The sequence below is a fragment of the Hippocampus guttulatus genome, chromosome 2 (assembly GCF_054856545.1).
Source record: "Hippocampus guttulatus isolate MCC_2025c chromosome 2, RoL_Hgut_1.0, whole genome shotgun sequence".
NCBI classification, from domain to species: Eukaryota; Metazoa; Chordata; class Actinopteri; order Syngnathiformes; family Syngnathidae; genus Hippocampus; species Hippocampus guttulatus.
The window spans coordinates 9,491,724-9,517,001 of NC_141262.1; the positions used below are offsets into that span (position 1 = coordinate 9,491,724).

Here is a 25,278-nt window from a genome sequence, read left to right on the forward strand (position 1 = left end):
CCATCAGTGATTTTGGATTACCTACAGTATAAAGCTAATGCCCAATAATTTAAGTCTTACAATTTGGAATTTAACCCCCACCCCCTTTTTACATTAAGTGCTTAACTTCTTATACTTTATACTACATTAATAATGTTCAAAAATACTCATTTGCATTGCGCCTTTGTGATTTATTGTTGAAGTTATACTGATTGTTGCTTGATGGTGGAAGTTTGAAACTGGAAGGAATTCTTAACTATACTTAACTATACTACACTTAAATCCAGTACAATACTTAACAAATGCATTGTACTGGATTAAAAAAAAGCCACTGTAACATTTAATTCAAGATGCTTTTGCATGCCACTAATATACACTGTTTCCTCCAGAATAATTGTTTCCAAATAACAATTCAAATGTTTGATAAGAGTCATGGACAAGGACATCTCTTGGACAACCAAAAAGTTACTGAGTTAAATGATACAAGGGATGCTTGATGTTTTGATCACCAAGTTGGGATGGGGCGCACTTCACCTCAAACAAGCACTAATTGGTTTCTAATGAGCTTGACTGCCTCGATAAGTGGAGAGTCTATATCATCCTTCCCTTATTAGAGATGCTGGAGCTCCTTTGCACCGAGAAGATCTTACATTCAAGTATGACATCTGATGATGCTTTTCTTTCTTCCTGTGTAATTACAACTGAGAGGAAACCATAGGGCGACTACAAGCAAAATAGTAATCGCTGACGACTCTCTTTCTCTCTCTTGATGTAAAGCAGTTGTAACTTGGGATGTGGAAGAATCTTGTAATGCGCGACAAGAAACTGTGTAGGGAAACCTGGAAAGCAGCCGACAAATCATCTTTTCCCATGGGGGCACTACAAAAGAATACAAGTGTGTGCGTGATTTTGTGTGTGGGTGCGTACCTTGTAGGGGCACATCAGAGCCCGCCTGGGAGGAGCCGCCAGCTGCAGCCTTGGCACTTTTTCTTTCAGCCATAATCTAAACAATAGAGAGGGGGCAAAACAGAATTATAGGTGAGAAGAGCACAGGAATAACTCACACAATGAGAGGGGGAAGAAACAAGGGTGGATAAGAGGAGACAACAGGGGTAAGGCAAAACAGACATTGTGTGTATATGTTCATTTACTACGTCTAAAGTAGTGTATACATAAGAGATGTACTATTGGTTTTAATATAATGTAGGAGAATAAGTGGTGCAATGGCTTACGAGTTTAATTCATTCTGTGACTACATAGGTCACGAATACTCATATCTCAAATCAACTATGCCCATTGCAATGACTGGTAGCACCATACAGTAGCATACTTAAACATCCATCCATCCATTTTCCGAACCGCTTGATCCTCACTAGGGTCGCGGGGGGTGCTGGAGCCTATCCCAGCCGTCTACGGGCAGTAGGCGGGGGACACCCTGAATCAGTTGCCAGCCAATCGCAGGGCACACAGAGACGAACAACCATCCACGCCCACACTCACACCTAGGGACAATTTAGAGCGTCCAATCAGCCTGCCATGCATGTTTTTGGAATGTGGGAGGAAACCGGAGCACCCGGAGAAAACCCACGCAGGCCCGGGGAGAACATGCAAACTCCACACAGGGAGGCCGCAGCTGGAATCGAACCCGGTACCTCTGCACTGTGAAGCCGACGTGCTAACCACTGGACTACCGGGCCGCCCCATACTTAAACATAACAATCAAATAGAATGCAAATAATATAATTCTTTGTGCATCAGGATTTCATTTTGTGGCTCCTTCTTGTGTGTCCGCCTTGGCCACCAAAAGGGGCAGTATAATACTTGCAGACATTTATACGCGAAGAAGACCGTCAGAACAGCTCAGAAAACTGCAGTAATATTAGTAATTTTTCACAGATGATAAAGAATGCATACGGGGGAGGATCATTATATTGTCTGTCTACATGTGTTGCTGTCCAAATATCCATCACTTAAAAGGTTCACACTTCCACAAAATTAATTTTGTTAGCCCAATAATGGCGTTCTGCAATGTGCATTAGCATTAAGCTAATGAAGCTAACTTCGTTCAGACAAAGTTATGTTGGTTTGGTTAATTTTCTTTTTTGTTACTTTTCTACTATACTATACTAGATGGAAAGGGCAATACATACCTACAAACAAGTACTTTTTTGAAGAAATGCCAATAATTTGCCAAACTTTTGCTTCTTGTGAGGTTGTGCTTGTAACAAAAATGTTTTTGCTAACTACTCAAGCAAAACATGTGCTTTTAGACTTTGTTTTGGTATAAAGATGACTTTTCCTTTATCGTAATTTGACATGATAATTTCAGGGTTTTCAGTTTGAATATGCAATCACATGATCAGTGAATTCATCCATTCAACCATTTTCTAATCCGGTTATCCTCACAAGGGTCGCGGGGAGTGCTGGAGCCTATCCCAGCCGTCTTCGGGCAGTAGGCGGGGGACATCCTGAACTGGTTGCCAGCCAATAGTTCTCAGAGGCTAATATCAGCAGAAGTAATAATGGCAGCGTCATACTTCATCACTCATTGAATATTTGTCGAATTCTGAATTGAACTGTGTTAACAGATGCGACCTGTTTTCCTGCTTCCACTTGGCTGTCTTTCGGCTGCAGTGATCGCAGTCTTATCAAGTGCATCAAGGAGTGTGTTGTTTGTACGCCATCACTGTGCTCACTTTGTATGCAAGAGAGTCTCTAGTAATTACCAGGTGTCATTAATCAAAGTGTGTGTGCGGTCCATCTGCGTCTCATCTCACGGGAAAGTATAAAAATATGCGCACACACAAACAGCACACACTCCACAAAGCAATCACTGGAGCTGAGTTGGTTTTGAACAGAGGAGAAAGCAGTGTGAAGTCAGAAAGACAAAAGGTTAGGCACTATTTTCCTTTTGTTTTTATGTCTTCAGAGTGGCGTTATACAGCGGTCTCCCATTTATTCACACGGATCTTTGCATTTGAGTTGAACTCTGCAAGGTCTTACTGCTACAAAGGTTGGATAGTAGAGGGCAGGTGAGTGAGACAAGGCTTCATGGTGTAGTCTCCCGCTGCACATTCACAGATGGTTGTAACAACCCTGCATTGTCCCGTTGTTGTTCTCAAGTGGTTCAGGTTTTTCCGTTGGGCTCAAGGTGCGTCTGAGCCAGGAGGGAGTTCCACAGCAGTTCATTTCTGCACGTCTACTCTACTTTTAGCTTTTCCAAACAGAGCTGGAGTGTTTCCTCCAGAGTTGTGGTTAAGAAGATGGACATGGCGGAAAAAGCTTCTTCTTAATTGTTTTTTTAAAAAAAAAATCACAGTTTTTAATAACACACGTTTCCTATTGCATACAAAAACATTTCCACTTTGCGGCTGGACATATTTTTTTACACAAACTACAAATAATAAATGGAAAATATTGACAATATTACTAACACCAAATACATAAATAAATAATGAGTCCTCTCTGAACAACAAAGCCACCGTTGTGCACTTGTTGCACTTCATTGTATTAGTTGGGCATGACAAGTTTCCAACGTTTGGTTCATATAGCTTTTTGAAGTCTTAACGAATATATGAATTTGTTCCATCTGATAAATGCCGCATATTTCCTGACTCCATAGATTATATGTGGGGAATATTTCTGGCCTCAGCTACTTGATAGTCACACATTTTAATGCTGCCGTGAGTAGTATGTTGAGCAGATATCTGCCCATATCCTTCGCTGTCATTCCCAATGATGCTATTACCTGGATTTGTGGAATAATATTCTGTTTAAAAATAATTTTAAGAGCATCAAAAACATCTTTCCAGAACATGGCCAATTTAGAACATGACCTGAATATATGAGTATGGTTGGCCAAATTTGTGCCACACTGCTTCTCAGGAGAGCTCCTATGTGTCGGTACTCATCTTGGCTGTTATTTTTGGTGTTCTAAAAAAACAGCTCAATGGGGCAGGGGCTTAATGGAGAAGATCTGTAGTTGCAGAGAGGAAGCATTCTTTGCAAGGGTCATTGTTGACCTTACACACGCCGGTTCCTCGTGGAGGTCATGCATTACAGTGGTTAAGCGGCTCATTTTAACACCTACCACGGTGTGAAAGTTTGACAGCGCCACTCGTAAAGATAGAGGTTGAACTGGGAATGGCACCCACCTTGGAGCAGATTTCGTGAAGACTTGTGGCGATGGCTGCGGCGGGTGTATCACATCTGAACACGTGACACTTGAGCACCCGTGTGTTTTTGTCCCTTGCCACGTAGGCAAAGTCCCTGAAGACACACAAAACACAGATTATCTATCGCACCACATCGCACTGCCTAGCCATGACATCATCAGTGCTGGACAATGGTTATCCTTGTTGCTGGATGGCCATGATTGACCAGTAAGCCACATCAAAACTAATATTACTACTTTTTACACCACCTCAAAATATACTTGCCTCTTCAAGTACCACACAATGAACAACATTAAGATACAGTAGTGGAGGCAGAGATTTTTTACCAAAAATGTATACTGAAGATCATAAGATATTGTATCATTATGTCACGTTTGAACATTAGAACTGTGCACTTAAATATAGGTAAACGTATTTATTTAAAAAAACAAACAAGAAAACTTCAATGATTCAATTCAATAGGATTGTACATAATAGCTTTTTGTTATCGCAAGAAATATTTTACAACAAACTATAAATAAAGACAAAATTCGAATATATATTTAAATTTTGAATACAATATGTTTTTTCAAATATCTTAAATGAAAATATTATTTGAGAAAAGAGGACATTGTACAAGGGCATTTAGTGTCTGAAAGTCTCATTTATTAGCCTCCATATTGTCCCATTTATCTTGTCCATGGCGACAATTTAAGAACAGAATGAAGTTAACAGCAGAGCAAAGAGGGCATAAAGAGAAGGAAAGAAACAAACACCAATGCAGGTTGAAAGGAGAGGTTTGGGATTTTTTTTTTGACCTCTTAGCATGATTGCTTCCTTTTACTATATGTTACGTCTCATTTGAACGACAGTCTGGTGACTGGTTGCCTCCCCCTCTTGCCTGCAGGTATTACTTCTTGTCGAGCTGCTTTGGGACATTAATGCATATTGAGATGAAACGCTTCACCTCGAGGGCGTTTAGCTTTGTGCCAATATTTGGATTAATAGCCAATTTATATTCCACATTTTCTCTTTGCGATTTGCTCAGCCTATATCAGAATCAGAATCAGAATCAGAATCATCTTTATTGGCCAAGTATGTAGAACACACAAGGAATTTGTCTCCGGTATAACACGCTGCATTAGTATCATCGTAAACAACAAATCATTGAACCATTTTAGAGTAACCAGTAGCAGTATTTGTAGTACAAGAAGAGTGACTACGTCAGTGACTGTTTAAGGAGTTAATGGCTAGAGGGAAGAAGCTGTTTAAGTGTCTACTGGATTTGGTGCGCATGGATCTGTAGCGTCTGCCTGAGGGGAGTAGCTGGAAAAGGTGGTGGGCAGGGTGCGGGGGATCCAGGAGGATTTTCCGTGCCCTTGTCTTGATTCTTGCAGTGTGCAAGTCCTCAAGAGTGGGTAGGGCGGTGCCAACGAATGGGATAGATTTAAAATCCCCATTTTAAATCTATCCCATTGGCTCAAAACAAGACTTTGTAAGAGTGTGTGTGCGTTACCCCATTCTTCTATTGCCTCCTTGTTAAATCCAACTCAACAACTTCTTAAAAGCCCCCAAACTTGATTCAGAATTAATTATTAGTTTAGTTTGTTTCATGATTATGACAACAACCGAAAATATCGTTCTCTTCACTAATCAATGTACAAGTGAAAATTGATTACTCAAGATAGTGTTGCTAACACTATAAGACGGTACATCTACGTAATTTTGCAACAGCAGCCCAACTCGGGAACGACCCCCAAGCGGTGTTGGGCGTGCCTTCTGGCGACAAACAGTTCCCAGTCAACAGCCGACAACTGGGTCTGCAGGTACCCGGGTCGCTGCGGCTTTAGGAGCCGCTTTGCAACCCATTTGGGGTTGCTCAACAACGACAACAACAACAGCAACAGCAAAGAGGCCTTGCAAAATTGGAAAGTAATGCATTTTAGAAGTAATTCAGAGAAGAATGCTATTCTGCATTTCCTCCTCAGGATAAAAACTCCTTTGCAGCTAAAAAAAAAAGGCTTCAAATACCTTCACCGGAGATGCTTTTTCACCTTCAGCAACTGAAAAAAAACAGCTTATTTTTGTTTGATTTACTTGTGATACCCTCCGGCGGCTGGAATTCCTGAGAGGCAAATGTGCTATTTTTGTAAAACCCCATAAATTTAAGGTGTGGAAAGAGGAAAAAAAAATCAACAAATGTGTAAAATTCCACCGCCGTTGTCCTACTCCTGAATTTTCCTACAGTATTTATTTTGTGGATTTTTTTTTGGGGGGGGGGGGGTCTGTCCTCCTTTTCACTGTTTTTGTGCTTTCTGAAAGAACCCGAGATGCCATGAGATGGTTCAAAAGATTTCTCTAAAATAAAAGTAGGGCTTTGGGGCCATGATCATTGTAGGCCTCTACAGAGCTTGCTGATGAGCTGATCATTTGAATCATTTGTGTCGCAGTAGGGAGGAATCTGAAACAGGCAGGATATGGCTCTCGAGGGGGAACTCCGGTTTCCCTCCCCCTGAACTATGAGATGAGGGCAGGAGCTTCCAAAGCCCTGTCTAAAAGAAAAATAGTGCTTTGGCATCACCTTGTGGCACCTATAGGCAATTATAAACCTTTTCGGACTGGCATTATTGGCAGATTTTTTTTTCACCAGGGCTCGGTTCCTATCCCTTGTTTTAGTCACGGTGCAACTGAAGAAACATGAACTGCTGCAAAGTGAGAAAGGATTGACGTAATTAGGTCGGGAATGACACAATATTCATATTATGTGGCACAATAAACTCAACCGAACACGTACGGTACATACGCAGGAGAAAACTGACAAATTCTGCAAAACAAACAAACAACTTGTTTTCCATCAAAGGCTGAAACAAAGGTAAATGGAAAGGCAATGCGGTGGTATCAGAGGTAGAAGTCACTACTCCGCTCGATATTTAACTCTTGCAATCAACTAACCATTAATGTCTTCTTGGCATCTCATCATCCAATCGGTCAATTTACAGGACGTTCAACTGGCTCGGATGCTGCTGTCATCGGACTATAACAAACATTGAAGGCAACACCGACAATATGAAAATAAGCTGGTGGTGAGTGGGGAAAAGCGATCAACCTGATTGGCTTTGGCGATTCCAGTCTTAAAATACTCAGACAAGTGGGACCACAGAACTGGTGGTGAGGAACGAGGGCAGTGGCATGAGGTGAAGTGCCATCGTTATCATCAAAATACTATGTCCAAAAACACGCACGCGTCAACTATGTGATAATGAGAACCTTAATCATATTACAACACGCACCAGCATCATGACTCTTGTGTCGCTTTAAGACACTGCGGGAGCACTCACAATACAGCATATAGCTGTACTATGCTAGAAGAGTGAGGAAATATTGGGACAAAAAATGAGATGGGTAGCACAGCCACTCAAAATGTGCAAGTCTATCCTTAAACACAATAAAAGCACAAGTTACGAAGAAATAGTGAACACAGAAATGCTTCATTTTTGGAGTCAGCCTGTGATCCCCTGTCTTATAACACACTGTGCGATGGGAGAAAACCTGAGCCCATCTGGTTTGAAACATGCACAGGACTCCCACAAATTACAATCACACCCATCTTAACAAGTATAGTTTCGATGCTGTCCATCTAAAAAATTGTTCACCTGAAACAAAGTTTTGCAAAAAAAAAAAAAGTTTGGGGGGGGGGCACTGTACTGTGCAGAAAATACATCAGCGACATCATAAATTAATATACTTGGACTCCAGTTCCATCATTGTCAAATACAAAAGAAATCTTATATTGTTCAAAAATCACCCAATGCATTTCCCACATCATCAATCCCAGCCAGTATTCATCACAAGAAGCTTTTGTGTTTATGAGTCCATTATCCAGGATATGTTGCTGCTTAATTGTGCTCACACACGCCGGGTCGATAATGCTCCACGCCTGTGGCCAAAGGAGAAAGTGCGATGTGGCGTGTGTGAGGTGTGGATGCAGCCGCTGGAACGTTTGAGTGGTGTGCCAATGAAGCGAATGAGCCACCTTCCGGCTTCCACTACAAATGGTTGGTTTGTGACTTCACGATAGTCTCTTGTGGGGAGGAGTACTCGCAAAGAAACAAAAAAAGCATTCATTTCTTGACAGGACATCAGCCGCGGCCACGTTGGATGGCAGCTAGTTTTTAAACGTTCAATCGTTGTTGTTACACTCACAGCTGTGAAATGAGCAATCGCATCAATGCAGCATCGGTGTACTATTCATTTACTGTACTCATAAAAAAAAGATCCGATACTGTCTGCGACGATACCACATCAGCAGCCTGACATATACACTCCGGGCAGTAGCATAAACAGACTTTTTCCACATGGACCTAATTTGCAGTCGTTTGTGTGTTGTGCAGATGAAACTGTGTTGTAGATTACACCAGCTCTCTCATTGTAACCTGCTTGTTTTTTTATGTTGTTTCATATCACCCTTTTGCCAAGTAATTCATGTTAGCTTGCTGTTCAGTGCAGCCACCAGTCGTGTTTGTACTTGCAGTCTGGAAAAAGCTGCATGAGCTGCATTCAGGTACACTTCGTAAATGAAAGTGAATGTGTTGATTTCTTCCTGCACAGTAATATGATAGGAACTCCTAAGCAAATTAAAATATGTATTGGAATAGTTAAAACACACTGATCACAGTTTTGTTTTGTTTATTTTCTTTAGTCATATAGGATTAATTCTGTTGGGATTTTCATGTTGCAATGACAAGTTATTGTAAAATATGTTAAATTTGAGTGAAACATATGCCAAGCCCAAAACAGATTTGTCTAAAATAAAACCTCACCATCGCTAACATAATGGCATTATCAAGTATCAGTAATCGGTATTGTCGAGTACCCAAACGTCAGTACTTGTAATCGGTCTGAAAAAAGGTGGATCAATACATCCCGAGCAAAATTATTTGCTAAAAATAAGATCCTGCTGCTCTCGAACCGCACCCACCCAGAAAAAATAAACCCACAAATATGTTTTCTATGCCAAATTGCCACTCTATGGTTATGACAAAAATGGAGAAGCACAATCACTTGAGTATGAAACAAAGTAAAATTTACCTTTCTCTGGTTCCCGCGAAGCAGGTGGAGAGGATGATGAGAGGATGTGTTGTAAGAGTTTGAAAAGATGAAAAAAAGCAAGAATGAAGGAGGTAAGAATGAAAGTACGAAATGAGGATGAAAGGAAAGGGGAAACAAGAGCACAGGGAAAGAAGAAACGTTAATAAATTCAGTCAAAGATCGACATGATGTGAATGTGTGTAAATATGACTGGGAGGAACAACATCATCGACACGCACCACTAGCACTGGAGCCCCACAGGGATGTGTCCTCTCTCCCTCTACACAAGCGATTGCACTTCAACAAGTCCAGTTGTCAAACTCATAAAGTTCGCAGACGACACCACGATCATCGGTCTCATCAAAGACGGCGACGATTCTGCGTACCGACAACAAGTGGAGCAGCTGGAGCTCTGGTGCAACCGACACAACCTCGGGCTGAACACGCTTTCAGGACTGTAGAGATGATCGTGGACTTCAGGAAACATCCTTTTCCACAGTTGCCCCTCACACTATCCAACTGCCCTGTGTCAACGGTCGAGACCTTCAAGTTCCTGGGAATCACAGTCTCCCAGGACATGAAGTGGGAAGTCAATACCATTTCCATCCTAAAAAGGGCCCAGCAGAGAATGTACTTCCTGAGGCTGCTGAGTAAGCATGGCCTGCCACAGGAGGTGCTATGTCAGTTCTACACGGCAGTCATCGAATCAATCCTGTGTTCTTCCATCACGGTTTGGTTTGGGGCCGCCACAAAAAAAGGACAAAATCCGACTTCAACGGACAGTTAGGACGGCGGAAAAAATCATTGGCACCGCCCTACCCACTCTTGAGGACTTGCACACTGCAAGAATCAAGACAAGGGCACGGAAAATCCTCCTGGATCCCCCGCACCCTGCCCACCACGTTTTCCAGCTACTCCCCTCAGGCAGGCGCTACAGATCCATGCGCACCAAATCCAGCAGACACTTAAACAGCTTCTTCCCTCTAGCCATTAACTCCCTGAAGTCACTGACGTAGTCACTCTTCTTGTACAAGAAATACTGCTACTGGTCACTCTAAAATGGTTCAATGATTTTAGGGACCAATTGTACAACTGTCATAGTATTGTATTCTACCACTGATCACTTTAGCTCTGCTTGATACTTTGCACATTGTCTCACAGTTGTCACTGGGTGGTACCACCGCACTACGGTTCACTTACATTACGAAATGTCCTTCAATTTTTGTCATTTGTCCTTGTTTATGATGATACTAATGCAGCGTGTTATACCGGAGACAAATTCCTTGTGTGTTCGACATACTTGGCCAATAAAGATGATTCTGATTCTTATTCTGATTCTGATATTGTCCATTGCCATACTCACTGTTCTTCGTTTCCAGTGTTACACACAAATCAGATAAACTGTCAGTCTAATTGTTCCTTTCGGGTGTCACGTCATGTCACTTGTTTTCATTCTAAAAAAAGAAGCTCCTTTCCTCCATGAAGAAAACGAAATACTACGATACAGTGGTACTTTGACTTTTAATTTTTTCATGATTGAAATTTCTGCTCACAAAACAAAGCAAATAATTGACTCGGCACTCATAAGCCAAGGTACCACCATGTGTGGACAAAAGTATTCGGAAACTCGCCCATTGCACAGGACGTTAAAAATGGCAGCCGCGATTTGGTTCTTCCCTTTGGAGATATATCAGCTTGCACTTCTTTTTGAAGACTTTCCACAGGATGTTGGAGTACATTAACTGGGAATTTCTGTCCATTCATCCGGAGCAAATGCGTAAGGTCAGAGGTTAATAGACATTGTTTTGTGCACTAGAGCACCGTGACGATGGAACGCAAAAAGGCCTTGCCCAAACTGCTCCCCACAAAGTTCCATCCATTCATCCATTTTATGAACCACTTATTGCTGCTGCGTCACGGGCATTCTGAAGCCTTTCCCAGCTGTCAGTGGCCCCACAAAGTTCAAGCATAAGATTATCAAACACGAGTGTTTCAATAATAATGACAGTACAATGTATTGTACCACAGAGCATTGCCAAACAAACAAAAGGAAACTACTACACCAGGAACAACACAAAAGCTTGACAGACTAAATACAGAACAGTGGGAGATTTATGTGACTTATGATTAATTGAGGGTGTGTGTATGAGATTTGCAGAAAGCAACTTCAGAGTATGAACTCGAGTGTTGCTGCTTGCCCGTACATTCAGCGTAAAAACGGGCAAAACTTCATTTTTGTGTCAGCTCAATTCTTGCCTCGCGGAGTTATAGTGCGCTCATTTGGTGCGCCGGCACATGAAACGGCCTCGCTCCCAATGCGCCTGATAATTTGGTGACAGAATGTAGTCCGCGGTCAGCATAAAAGCAGGCGCATCGTCATTTTCGTGCAATGGTAATGATTCAGTTTGCCGTGTTTGGAAACAGGCAATACCATACTGGGCGGTTCTGCCTCACCCCCCGGCACATCTGCAAATTTGGTTTTAAAAAGTACCCCAAATTTTTGATGGGCAAAAAGAGGTGGCAAGGCGGGGTGATCTAACGTGATTTTAGTGTATTTAGTTGAGGCACAGGCAGTGTATTCCCATAAATTCTCATATTGCCTGTATATTCATGGAAAGTCTAGAAAAACTCTCAGGATTTTGCAGCTTAAACTTTTAAAGTGAGTTTTTCAGTGCATAATGAAGAAAAGTTTCCCACCAAAAATATCCATCCATCCATTTTCAACACCGCTTATCCTGAACAGGGTCGCGGGGAGTTGCTGGAGCCTATCCCGGCTGACTTTGGGCAGTACCTCCCTGAATTGGTCGCCAGTCAGTCGCAGGGCAGATGGAGAGACAAAGGACCACTGACACTTACATCCACACAGTGAGTGAGTAGGAACCTATCCCGCGCTGCTCCCATATAAGTCCGGAAAATATACCACTACACCATGAGCAACTTGCACCAAAAATGTAAATGTTTTTAATTGTTTTAGGATGCTACGTGATGATGGTTAGATGAAGTTCCTCAAATCACTTCAACATAGTTCATTGGCACGAATATGACACACGATGACACACCACTTAATTTTTTTTTCCTTTTTTATGCTCCTCAACTTTGACATAGTTTCTTGGCACCAAGATGCCACAAGTACTTTCATTACTTTGACCTGAGCACAAAAAACAGCCAACAGGTCATAGGTGTCAAACTCAGGTCCTGGAGGGTCGCTGCCCTGCATGTTTTCCAAGTCTCCCTGTTGCAGCACACCTGATTCAAATGAACAGGTTCAATGTCAGGCTTGCGCAGAGCTTGCTGATGATCTGATCATTTGAATCAGGTGTGTTGCAACAGGGAGACTTGGAAAACATGCAGGGCAGCGGCCCTCCAGGACCTGAGTTTGACACCTATGCAATAGGTGGATAGGTGAATGCACAAGTCACAAATATGTGGATGAACAAACAACAAATACAGAAACTATATACAGTGAAACTCCTCTAGAACAAAACCTACATGGGCAAAAATACCCCCTTATGTGAAAAAATCTTCATGCATTAACATTCCCATTCTCCTGCCCCCCATACGACGAAAACCCCCCTGTTGCGTGAAACGAAATAATTTTTCCTGCTCCAGCCTCGCGAAGACATTCACTACAACGGAGTCTTATCCAACAGCGATCTCTACTGCTTCGTTCGAAAAAAGGCAACAGCAACCACCACACTGGTTTACATAGTGAACTATGTTTATTTCGGTCACAGCTGCGAATTTCCTGGTCTTAACATACTCATAGCTGCTCTGCCATTGGCTTACCGAGCATCATCCTGGCCTCCAATTGGCCAAGAGGGACCTCACTGTCTATGTGTGTATATACTGTAGATACTGAAGCTAAATCCATAGCGTCTGATTAGCTGCTCAGAGTAAATTGCTTACGGCTCGACGGACATTCAAATAAACGAACGTTTCCTCGAATGCTTTACTTGTTATCATGCTAAAAACAGCCACGGGGCGCTTCGTAGTCCTCGATGGCCATAGTTAGATCTCGAAGGCTAAAAACGTTACGCTAACTGGAGCGCTAATGAGAGAAAAGCGCTCCAGTTAGCGTAAAGTTTTTAGCCTTTGAGAGCTAACTATGGCCATCGAGGACTACGAAGCGTCCCGTGGCTGGCTTAAAAGTTCATTGCATGCCAGGAAGTATTTGTTATTGTTAGATTCAGACAAGGATGGACGTTGCATTGCTAAAATGGCTACAAAACGGACCTTGGATGTCAAGCAGCTAAGACAAGAAGAGCTCTGATGCTGGAAGAGTGGGTAAAAGTGATCAAAATGAAAGACGCAGCAAGCAAAATAAAATACATTATCCAAGAATTGATGTAAGTGAAAGTGAATGCTGATCGTAAATTTCGCAATTTCTTTACCTTTTTTCTTTCTACACTGACAATATGAAGTGTCAAATAAGTGTGTGCCCATACTTATGCACTATTGGAATAAAAATAGAGTACACATACGTTTGTGTGTGCGTGTACACACACGTTTGAGTGTGTGGATGTGTGTGTGTGTGTGTGTGTGTGTGTGTGTGTGTGTGTGTGCTTACATCTGAGATCAAATTTGCTACAGTGAAAACCCCCTGTTGTGAAACATTTCTTGCTGCAAACATGATTTCGTGGTAGAGGAGTTTCACTGCATAAATATTTTTTGCACCTGTAACTATTTTTTACAACAAAATATTTGCATTTGGAGATGTGTAAAATGACACGCAAATAGTGGCTTACGTAAGTGTTTTGCCAGTTGTCACAATTTATTACCTTGCTCAAAAGCACATTGGCAGGAAGCAAACTTGCCTGTATCTAGAAATCACAATTTCCATAGTTTTCCAATCCAGCGGGACTTAAATTGGTGACTCTCCAGTCCCCAAGGCAAGCACAATATAGACTGAACTAGCCCCATTTGGCTATGTGGCAAGAGAATTACACTAATCCCATAACAACTTTAACATTTCTTCAATTTGCATCCTCAGGTGCTAAAACGACATCATAAACTCCACAAACTGCTCTGATAAAATATCCTTGCAAGAGCAATGAAAACAACACAGACATAACTGGTCCCCAGCCTGCTCTACTTGGCTTTCTCCAGTGATTCAACATCCAGAATAGCTCAGTGGAGAGCGATATCGTCACCCAACCGTCTGTGGGCAATGCACGGAAATGCACATAAGCAGCGAGTCAATGTGTGTACGCTTCATACAAAACCCAGCAATTAAACAGCTTTGCAAAACACCGGCTATGCAATGTTAACAAACATGCTGTATGCTAATTGCACAGGCAAACAAGAAGGAGCAGTTTGGCAGACATTGAACAATTCTTCGAAAAAGAGGCTTCAAGCTATTGAGTGCCACTCAAAGTGGAAGTTGACTAAAAGGAAGCATGAAACAAAGATAATTCGACGTTACACAACCACATATAGCTTTTCATGAAGTAGTTCATTCTAGAAACTAATACAACTGTTGTATTTGGAATTTGTGAGATAAACAACAACAGTTAAACTTGTAATTGAGTACTGCAACAGTTTCTATTGTTTGTTTCATGATGTCTTACCTATTTGGTTCTTATTTCTGTCATCTTGGTTCTAAAGTTTTATGAATTTGACTGTGCTATTTTAGAAACCTGCCTTGGGAGTACGGCGGAAAACTAGCATTTATGCTAAATCCAGTGCATTTACACTGTTTATTCTTGTGTTGATTAATGTGCATTTCCCAAATAAATAAAAACTATCAGCAGTTTATAAAATAAAACGCGTAAAAAATCATTTTAGTCAAACATATAGAAACAAATAGTAATATCGGATTTTTATCTTTTATCTAGTATATCCATGCAGGTCAAGTCACATTTATTTATACAGCCCTTAATCACAAACAGATTCCCATACCCACAGTTGACAAACATGAACCATCCATCCATAATCTGAACGGCGTATCCTCACGAGGGTCGCAGGCTGTGCTGGAGCCTTTCCCAGCTGTCTTGGAGCAGTAAGCGGGGTACACCCTGAACACCCAGTTGCCAACCAATACCAGTGCACAGATAGATAATCATTTGCTCTCACAATTACAACGAAGGACAATTTAGGGTGCATGTTTTTGGAATGTGGGAGGGAACAGGAGTACCCAAGAGAAAACCCACGGATTCGGTAAACATGCAAACTTCGCACATGAATGCCAGGGCCCAGATTCGAACCCACGACCTCTGCACTGTGAGGTGGATGTGCTAACCAGTCGACCACTGTGCCACTATCATAGAATATATACTGTCATGTATAATAATCTTCCTCCCCAGAGACATCCATCTCTTGCTATTTGCTCATATTATAGATCCAGACTAAAATGATGAATTTCCAACAGGGTGAGAGTATTGTAACAATGGCTCTGGCCCAGAGTGGATGTATATCAGATTTAGGTTTTTCAGTATATCAGATTTCTGGTAAAGACTTTCGTCCTTTACCAGAGTCAAACAACGTGTCTTTCTAAAGAGCCAATTAATTTGTCTTCTGCTGATGCGCCATAAGCCGCAAAGACTCTTCTCACATTTTTACTATGCCTAATTAAAAACAAACAAACAAACAAACCTGTGGATATACAACTGTGAAGAAAGAATTTAACTAAATGAAACCCCTCAGTGATGATAAAAGCACATAGCAAAAGTGCTGGTAATTGTAGTTCACTTAAATGGAATGTAAAACAAGGTGATAAAAATTCAAATAAAATGGCGGTGATGAACCCGCAAAGATGAGGCACATAGTGAACACTTTATTTATCGAGAAAATTGGACTTCACAGCACATATTTAAATTTGCTTGAAACACTCTGGCAATTCTCATGGTTCGGAGAATACACCCACTCTGCATTTCGATGCAAATCGTTTCATGTTTTCCAGAGCCACAGGCAGCCGAGGGTGCTTTGCATAGAATGGATGACAAAAATGGTGACAGGTGGCAGAGAAGACTAAACTGGCAAAAGAGCAAGCAAAGAAAACATCCATCCATCCATCCATTTTCCGAACCGCTTGATCCTCACTAGGGTCGCGGGGGGTGCTGGAACCTATCCCAGCCGTCTTCGGGCAGTAGGCGGGGGACACCCTGAATCGGTTGCCAGCCAATCGCAGGGCACACAGAGACGAACACGCCCACACTCACAAGTAGGGACAATTTAGAGCGTCCAATCAGCCTGCCATGCATGTTTTTGGAATGTGGGAGGAAACCGGAGTACCCGGAGAAAACCCACGCAGGTCCGAGGAGAACATGCAAACTCCACACAGGGAGGCCGGAGCTGGAATCGAACCCGGTACCTCTGCACCGTGAAGCCGACGTGCTAACCACTGGACTACCGGGCCGCCCCAAAGAAAACATCCAAAAGGAAATTCATAAACAAATATTTCAGTTCTTTGAGGCTTGTCAAAAACTTTTTGTTAAAAATTTGTCTTATATTTGTCTTGTGAGAAGTTATGCTTGTGGAAAAAGATTCAAAAACTCAAACACTCCCTCCTGATAAAGCGCCTAAAGCATTTGTTGTCTTCATGTGCAACTCTCATTTTATCAAGTTGCTGTTTAGCTCTTTGGGGATGTTCTAACCTAAAAGTAAAGAGCTTCCGGCTGTGGCTGCATCCTTCATGAAAACTTATTCCAGCTCAGTTGTCTCTGCTTATTTCCAAAAGTAAGGAATTTGCAGCAAGAAGCTCTCTCATCCATTGATGCTCCAAAGTTGCACTGGAAGCAATTCAAGCTTGCTTGTGACGAGAGAGCAGCGCGTACCCTTAAGCGTCCCTGGCTCCCTTGAAACACACTCTATATATTAAACTGTTATTATTATTATTATAATACCCATCAGCAACATGGTGAATTAATCAGTTTCGCTTAATGTTAAAAGTCTGTGCATCATGACTCCACAAGATGTGCTGTTTTTTTTAAAGCGGCAAGATGAGCAGTGGGAGGGGGGGGGGGGGGGGGAGAGAGAGAGAGAGAGGTGATTGGGCTTGTCCAAAAGCAGCAGCACGTCTCTCTTTGCCTCATCCTCATCAATATTGATTAATTGTCTGATCAAAAACACATCGGCTGCGTGGGAATGGGTGGCCAGGAGCTAGCTGGAGGCTAATGGTGACTACGGTGTCAGAGCGTAAAGTGAGAGCCTTCTACGCCACTAACACAAATCTCTTTGCCTCTCTCAGTAGGCAATGCTGATGAATGTTATTTACTGTATAGGTTTTTTAAATTAAAGATTTAAGTATAAACGGGTACTTCTGTAGTCTTTGTCTCAAATATGGAAAGTATAATCACTGTTTACATATTGAAACATGCTGGTACCCACATACACTGACACAAAAATTCCTAGAGGGGGAGCAAACCCTCATTCGCGGTTTTTCACTTATCGTGGCTGGGTCCCGGTCCCCATTAAGCACGATAAGTGAGTGATCACTTTAATTCTACATTCAGTAACATCTCTCTTTTGGGGTTTTAAATTATTTTTAGAATTCGAAATTGCCAGCTACCTGAAGTGAAGCTTGAGAGCGAAACGCCGTGAATCACCGAGGCTACCACCAAAAGGTTTGTAATTGTCGATCGAAAGCACAAGATGGGAGCAACAAACCACATGAAACTCCTCAACTCACTTCATCATAGTTCCTTGGCGCCAAAATGCCACATTAGCCTGAGCATAAAAATAGAACGAAAGAGGATGCCCCCCCCCCAAAAGAGAATATTGATCCATATATAAGGTGCATTTAGCTGACCTCCAAAATGGGAGCGCCTCAGAAGCAAGTTATTTTCGTGAACAGAACGGGACATTATATTTGTATATACATTTTTTGGGGTGGGACGGCCTTTTATCCTGTGAGAGTGGCATGGAAGGGAGTGAAAATCCACTTGTGTGTTACCCTCTCCTCCATGCATACAAGCACACATGCTTTATGACCTGATTGCAGGCATTTGATGGGACATGAAAGGCTAAATCAGGGACAAAAAAGTGTATGTGGGGGAAGACGGGGGTGGGGGGGATAATTAGCTGGGAGGCACACAACACCCACATGTCAACACTTGTCATATTCCGTTACATAGTTGACAGCATCAGCTCAAGTGGGAGATGGAGGGAGGGGGACAAGAGAGCGATTGTGGGTGGGCATGAAAGAGCGAGGAAGATAATGTCCTGCTGTTCTCTTGCTCTTGATCGTTTCACATCACACTGATTTGGAAAGCATGTGAGGTACTGATATATATGTGTGTGTGTGTGTGTGTGTATACGCACACACAGAACGTCAGTGAAATGACACCTCAGTAAACCACCACTTTTGATGTGTGCTAATGTGTATGTGTTTGTGTGGAATGGAAATTGATAACGAGATTGCGGGAGAGAGCAGGTATTCCAGCAAAAGTGATTCCAAAGATTGCACAGTTAGAATTACGCTGTGCGCTAATTAATTGCATGTGCACTCAGGCAGAATTCATGCACAGCGTACGCTCGTGTGCACTTTATCTCATAGCGCGCAGGCGAGTTGTTTAAGGTGGGTCCTTCGAACGCTCAAAGTAGTAAATATTTTTTAAATCCATTTTTTTCAACACAAATCATGCCAATAAAGAATATGGCTCTGGTGATATCTTGGTGTCAAGATAATAATTGGAAGTTAGTTGAGGAGCTTCATTTCGACAAAAGTAGTCCTTTACTACCATGCTGTGGCATCTACTGGTAATTACAAACCCTTTTGGCAGGAGCATCTCTTACTTTTTGCGGCAGTTATGCAAATGTTACCATAGCTACAAAATACGATATAAAATCACTGTGGTAGTTACTGATGGTGTAGTGGTACACTCATCTGACTTGTGTGCAGGCAGCGTGGGATCAGTTCCCACTTGGTGACTGTGTGGATGTGGGTGTGAATGGTTGTTTGCCTCTGCATGTGCCCTACGACTGACTGGATGTCGTCTGCCTTTCGCCCGAAGTCAGTTGGGTTAGGCTCCAGTAACTGTTCAGAAGAAGTGGTGCTGAAAATGGATGGATGGATGGGACACAGTGGTGTCTTGACTTACAAGTGTTTCAACCTACGAGTTTTTAGAGATGTGGTCACGTAAATATAAAATAGAGAATTACATTAAAAAAAAGAAAGAAAATCGTATTTAACCGAACCAGATAACGTGCAAATGTCTGCCAGTTAAATGTGAACAGATAATGCAAAACGCTTACAAAACTAGCATTGTTGTTGGAGCACTTAAAACAATGATTTCAATGTTTTCAGTTCACAAGGGTCGTCACAAAAAGAAGTAAGTTGAAGGCACCACTGTTAACGTCCATATTCCCTATTGATTTAAACAAAGTGTGTGTTTTTAATTGCTGTAAAATAAAATATCTTGTTGTGAAAATTTTTAACACAACATTTTGAATCTTTTTTGGGGGGGGCGAAGATGATTTAATGCATGGCATTTGCATCCGCCTCGCTTCCTTTGGGAAATTATTTCAGCTGTGTTAATGCAGAAGTAATGAAACTTCTCAAGTCATTGTCTAATTTGATCATTTCCAACTTCAGCTCAATAATATATTGTGTATATACAATTGTATGACTCTATTTTGGCCACTTTTGGCCAATTGAAACCCATGAAAACTACATTTTCTAATTCAATGTTATTTGCTGCTACACTGAAATGTGTTTCATTCTAGACTACACCAGATTTTTTAACCCATTTTAAATGTTTTCTGACTGATTAAAACATGTCTCGAATTTTTAAAAGAGAACAAATTTCACATAATCTTGTCCAAAAGAGCTCTTATGTGCCTTACTGTCACAACCCCAATGGCTGAAGTTAGAAAAGTTAGCAAGACTTAAACACGGGGAAAAAAGTAATCATATATATATTTTTTAAATGGCCCAAATCCCATGGCGCACAACGGGGCTGCCGTGGGCCACCGGGATTATAGTGTAAACGTGGCCTCAAAGCTCGACACCAGACAAACATCCTGGTGTGTACACTGCTGTGTGACCAGCATCACCTCTCATTACTGCCCTCCCCAGCCGGGAGGAGCAAGAATTTTATCGGCTAAAGATTTATTGGCTGAAGGAGCAAGGGAGAAGATCTATAGGGGGAGCACAATGAACACTCTGTCAGGAAGACACGGATTACAACCAGGTGAGCTAAACAATGCTAATGCGGGCAAATAAAGAAGCAGCGGCGATACTAAAAGGTGTAGGAGACGTCTTGGTTTCATCCCAGTGGGCATCTCCGGCCATGACGACCCTTCATGGAGTGAGGCTTTGTGGCAGTAGACCCAATGAGCAAGCAGTGTGTGGACAAGTGGCTGTGATGGATTGTGGAGGGGTGGAAGGATGGAGGAATGATGAGGAAGGGCTGGTGGGTGAGAGGATGGGGCATCAATCACCGTGGCATCTATCCAATGTGTCTGGCCGATCAGGGTTGTGCCCCAGTGGGCCGTCAGATGGATGTTGCATATGAATTAAGGTTAAAGGGGCCGTGACATCAGCAAATAAGATGGGCGCCAACTGGGAAGACGCGCTGCCAAAAGCTCACATAAGCAACCCCGCTGCATTGACATAAACGGAGCTGATAGCTAGTGTGTTGAGCGTTAAAAAATGAATGAGGCTCAAGGGCTGCTTGTTTTCTCTCTTTTTTTCTGTGCAGCAAAGGCCAGCTTTGGACAGAATATCAATGAAAAGTGCATATTTGTCGTCATCAGGACAAGAGATATACCAAACGTCAAATATTTTGCCTTTACAAACATGAAAAAGTGCTATAATTTCACAATATAATATGTATTATTTGGAGAACTGCAATACATCTTTATCAAGACGTATTTGTAATTGCATGGTCCCTTGAGATAAGGCCGTCTTACTCAAAATGTATTTAAATAATCATCTTGAAAGGAGTGAAAATGCCATTTATCACTTCCAGCCTCCCTGTAAAAAACAATTATTTGTCATGGGTTTTTTTCCAATGGAAAATAGCCAGCTATTATATTGCACTTTAAAAACACAGTTATAGTAATAACATAATTAAATAGAATGTAAAGAAATAAACATCTTGTGCATCATGGCGGTTCCCTCAGAAGTGTGTGACTTTGCCACTGAGGAGCTGTAAAATACAGTCATGCAGAATAATGAAGAAGAGTTTTACAACTACTATATGTGACTCGGTAAGCTGCAGTAATATTTGTCATAGGGTAAATAGTTATATTGTCTGTCTATATGTGTTGCTGCACTGTTTGTGTTCATATCTGTTGCTTAAAAAGGTTATAATGTGGCAACATTGATGCGATTGATTTGTCTGTCTTCCAGTTTTCATTGTTTATTAGCATTAAGCTAAACGGGTTTTGGTTGTTTTAAATGCACAACGCATAAGTCTCTTTGTTTTACATTTAATTTGACAGTCAACTTAAGCTGCGAATAAACCGCTTTGCAGCTCTTTTTTGAAGAGTTATTCACTTTCTGCCAAAGTGATGCTTGTCATTGAATGAGTTGATTGACTGCCACCTGCAGCGCTCAAATCTCAGATTTTGCTCGCAGGTCAAAGCAAAAACTTCCACTGATGGCTCGGGTCTCAAATAAATTGTAGGTCAGGACAGTTGTATTTCAAAACACTACCGTACAAGAAACACCTCTCAGAGTAATGCAACACAGTTGTACATTGCACACTATTAAATAGATAACTCACTGACAATGTGAAACAGACCTCAAACAAGACATTGGGAAAGTGAGTGAATTATTTTCAGTCGAAGACAGGACACAAATTAGGTGTTAAAGGCATGATAACAAACAGGGATGCCACCTCACATGCCCCTCCCATCCTTATCTGTCCTTCTGTCATAAATTTTAACTCTCTTTTTGTTCTTTGTCTTTTTTCCATCAGTCACAACCCCCTCCTCAATTGCTTGTCAGAAAAAAAACATGCACATTCAACACACGCTTTATCATGCACAAACCAGAATGTACTGAACTTCATATCTAATACACATCTGCGACAGCCGATGTTTAAAATAAAGTAGTAAAATTACATTTCTGGCATATGCACCACCCCGCAGCAAATTCACACTTTAATCCTGTTTTCTGCTTCCACCCTCCAATCCCTCTTTTGCTTCCTTCAGTCCTCTCTCTTCTTTGCGCCTTATCTTAACCCACCTCAAACATCTGCTCAGCAGCAGCAGCAGCCTGCATCCTCACACCTGACTGATCGTCGGGAAGTCAGAGACCCAGCTGTGTATGAAGTCAAAGCAATGTAGCGAAGGCAGAGAAGGTGACAAATAAAAGGGGGACTAATGACAGAATGATCAATAATAAAGGAGAGGTTAGATACTCACACGGGCAGACATGCCAGCCATGCCACAAACTAGTTCCTTGCCTCGTTAACTCTTTGCCTCTGTGACATTGCGATAGAGCTCCGGTGTCGCTTGTAGCTCAAGGGTGATGCTTTCCCTGTCTCTCCTCCTCTTCAATTTTTTTTAATCCTCAAGGGCTCCTTTCGTCTTCTCTCCCTCCTCCGACCTCCTCTTGCCACAACTACGACTAAACCTAGGTCTGAAGAATCACTTAATGTGAGGGGGGAGGCATCTCCCGGCTTAGAGTCAGCACCAGCTCCCCTCTAGAATTGCCGTTATAATTTCCCTTTTGCCCGTCCTACAGAAAGTGCTGAAAACGGGAAGTCTTGCACAAAGGCGGGAGAAGCAGTGGGAGGAAGACGCTGAGCTGAGCAGCCAATGACACGAGAGGGAGGCAGAATGAGGGCTGGAGACAAAGAGTGGGAAGACCGAGCCCAAAATAAGGGATGGAGAAAGTATGGGGAAAACAGTCCACATGGATGCATACATAAAAGAGTGCTCCAGATTTGGACTAATGACTTCATCATGTCAAGCCCATATGCACATACACCCACACAAACGCACGATACAATTTGCACATGCAACCAGGGGCATCCAGCTACTCAGACTTGCTGAGTGCTCCAGATATAGCTACATGACTTCATCGAGGGACAACAACCCCCCCCCCCCCCTCTGCCCCGCCCAATTTTAGATCGGGGGAGCTCATTCATTTTGTATCATTCTGGACCAGGAAAGCGACATGTTCAGGACATGGGTGTGAACACTCCTAAGATGGAAGCATGAGAGGTGTCTTCTGGGGAAATTGCCAAAATCAAGTCGCTATACCTGCAATGTAGGTCAAAAAAATGTCTCCCTTTCTCCGAAACATGTATTAAGAATTAATCATCCATTCATGTCAGACGGGCTATTAATACATTTGAAGAGAGCTGTGGTTCGTAATTTTATATAGAAGGACATTAAAAGGACATTCTCAGCTCAGGTCAAAACTGGCATGGAACATACTGGCAGGGAAAATGAAGAGTACGTAAGGAGATAAGGACCTTAATTCGTCTTGACGTCTGCAAGTAGTTACACACACACACACACACACACACACACACACACACACGCACACACACACACACACACACACACACACACACACACACACACACACACACACACATTTAGTGGAAATGTCAATAGTACAGCTTCAAAAGCAATATTCAGCTATTACAGGAGCATCCATTATTATTATTATTATTATTATTCTTTACCCTCCAAGGGAAGTTCAATTTAAGCTCAACTGAATATATTTTGTGCTGTTGTACAGAGAACCAGACCTCACACGGGATTGCAGAGATGTCATGAACAGAACACCATGACAGAAACAGAAAAATAAAAAAGTCTAAAATAGACAGGCGGAATGCATGATAAAAATTGTGTGGATGTTGTTGATACTTCTACAGATAGCAACATTGGAAAATTTGGAAAATTGGAACTATTCCTTTGTCAGGTTTGTGGAAGACTTTTTTTTAGGTATGTATGAATTGTTTGATTTTGAGCTTTCTATTTTACCTGCCATGCAATCATAGCCTTATGAATTACATAACGAGGAAATACAGCATCTGTCATAACTTAAAAATATCTCAGTCAAATAGCATCAGTCAGCAAAATAAACCATTTAATGGTAGGCTAGGCATTTAGAATTTAGCGTAGTATGCTCGTCTTGGGACTATACCACCACGGTTAAGACATTTCCTCTATTGCTGTCTCTTGAATTACTTTGCCACGACCTCAATGATGATGTAAATGTGTGAATTTACGCCTTCCCTATTTTTGAATGAACGAACCAGTTGAAAACGAAATTACAGTCGTGTTGGGTGTCCTTTGCAAGCACGTTTTCTTCTTTTCGACTGACATTTCACATACAGTGCTTCAAACTGCGGCATGAGAGAATAAAGCTAAAATACTCATTCAAGCCATTTGCTTATCTTTTTTCCAAACTAATTGCCTTAGTCAAATGCCATGTCAGGTTTTGTTTAGTTAGTGGAAAAGGCATAGCCTTTTTCCACCTGGAAGAACATATGATGTCATGGTGAATTGGTTCATGGATGAGTTACATAAGTGTAAAAAATAAAATAAAAATCAGGTTGAGAAACAGGCTACGGCCACTTTGACCCCCGCCCAACTACAAAACCACAAATTTGGAAACATAAGCAGACATCCAGTCACCTTGCTTACTCATCATAACATGAACCTACACTTCCAGATACCTCTAAAAACATCATCTCAAATGTATTTGCACAGAAGGAAATGAGAAAAAAGTCAAGGACACACTTTGGAAATTTTGTTCTCAGCATATCCGAGAAAGATATACATTCTGTAACCTGTCTTGAAGCACAGGCTTTGATTCCAACGCCCTCTAGTGACAATTCCAAGATAAGAGAAAATCTCTGACAGACACACAAAAGGTTCAATCTCCAAAATGGGGGCAATCAAAAAAACGCCCTGCTTTAAATGAGTGCTGTTTGCGATCATAGATAATTGAATCACATAAAAAAAATACCCTAACAAAAATAATCTAGACTGCAAATTTCAACAACATGGAGGGAAGAAGGCTGAGCAAAGTGAAATCTGGATGAGGAAAAGAACAAGTCCTGCTTCATCCTCTGAAAGACATGAGGGAAGAAGCACTCTCCCGAGAGAGAGAGCCAGAGAGAGAGAGAGAGAGAGAGAGAGAGAGAGA

The 25,278-nt window shown here is 41.8% G+C and overlaps 1 protein-coding gene across 3 annotated transcripts in view; it reads right to left on the minus strand.

Annotated features, from left to right (window-relative positions):
• Nucleotides 1-25,278, minus strand: part of LOC147208439 (amyloid beta precursor protein binding family B member 2-like) — a 59,119-nt gene that overhangs the window by 18,305 nt on the left and 15,536 nt on the right. For all 3 annotated transcript variants that reach the window (XM_086135062.1, XM_086135069.1, XM_086135053.1), the window contains exons 9-10: nucleotides 4,134-4,248; nucleotides 907-982 (exon numbers count right to left, since the gene is read on the minus strand). In XM_086135062.1, the coding sequence (XP_085991188.1) occupies nucleotides 907-982; nucleotides 4,134-4,248 (191 nt within the window). The remainder of the gene's footprint in view (nucleotides 1-906; nucleotides 983-4,133; nucleotides 4,249-25,278) is intronic.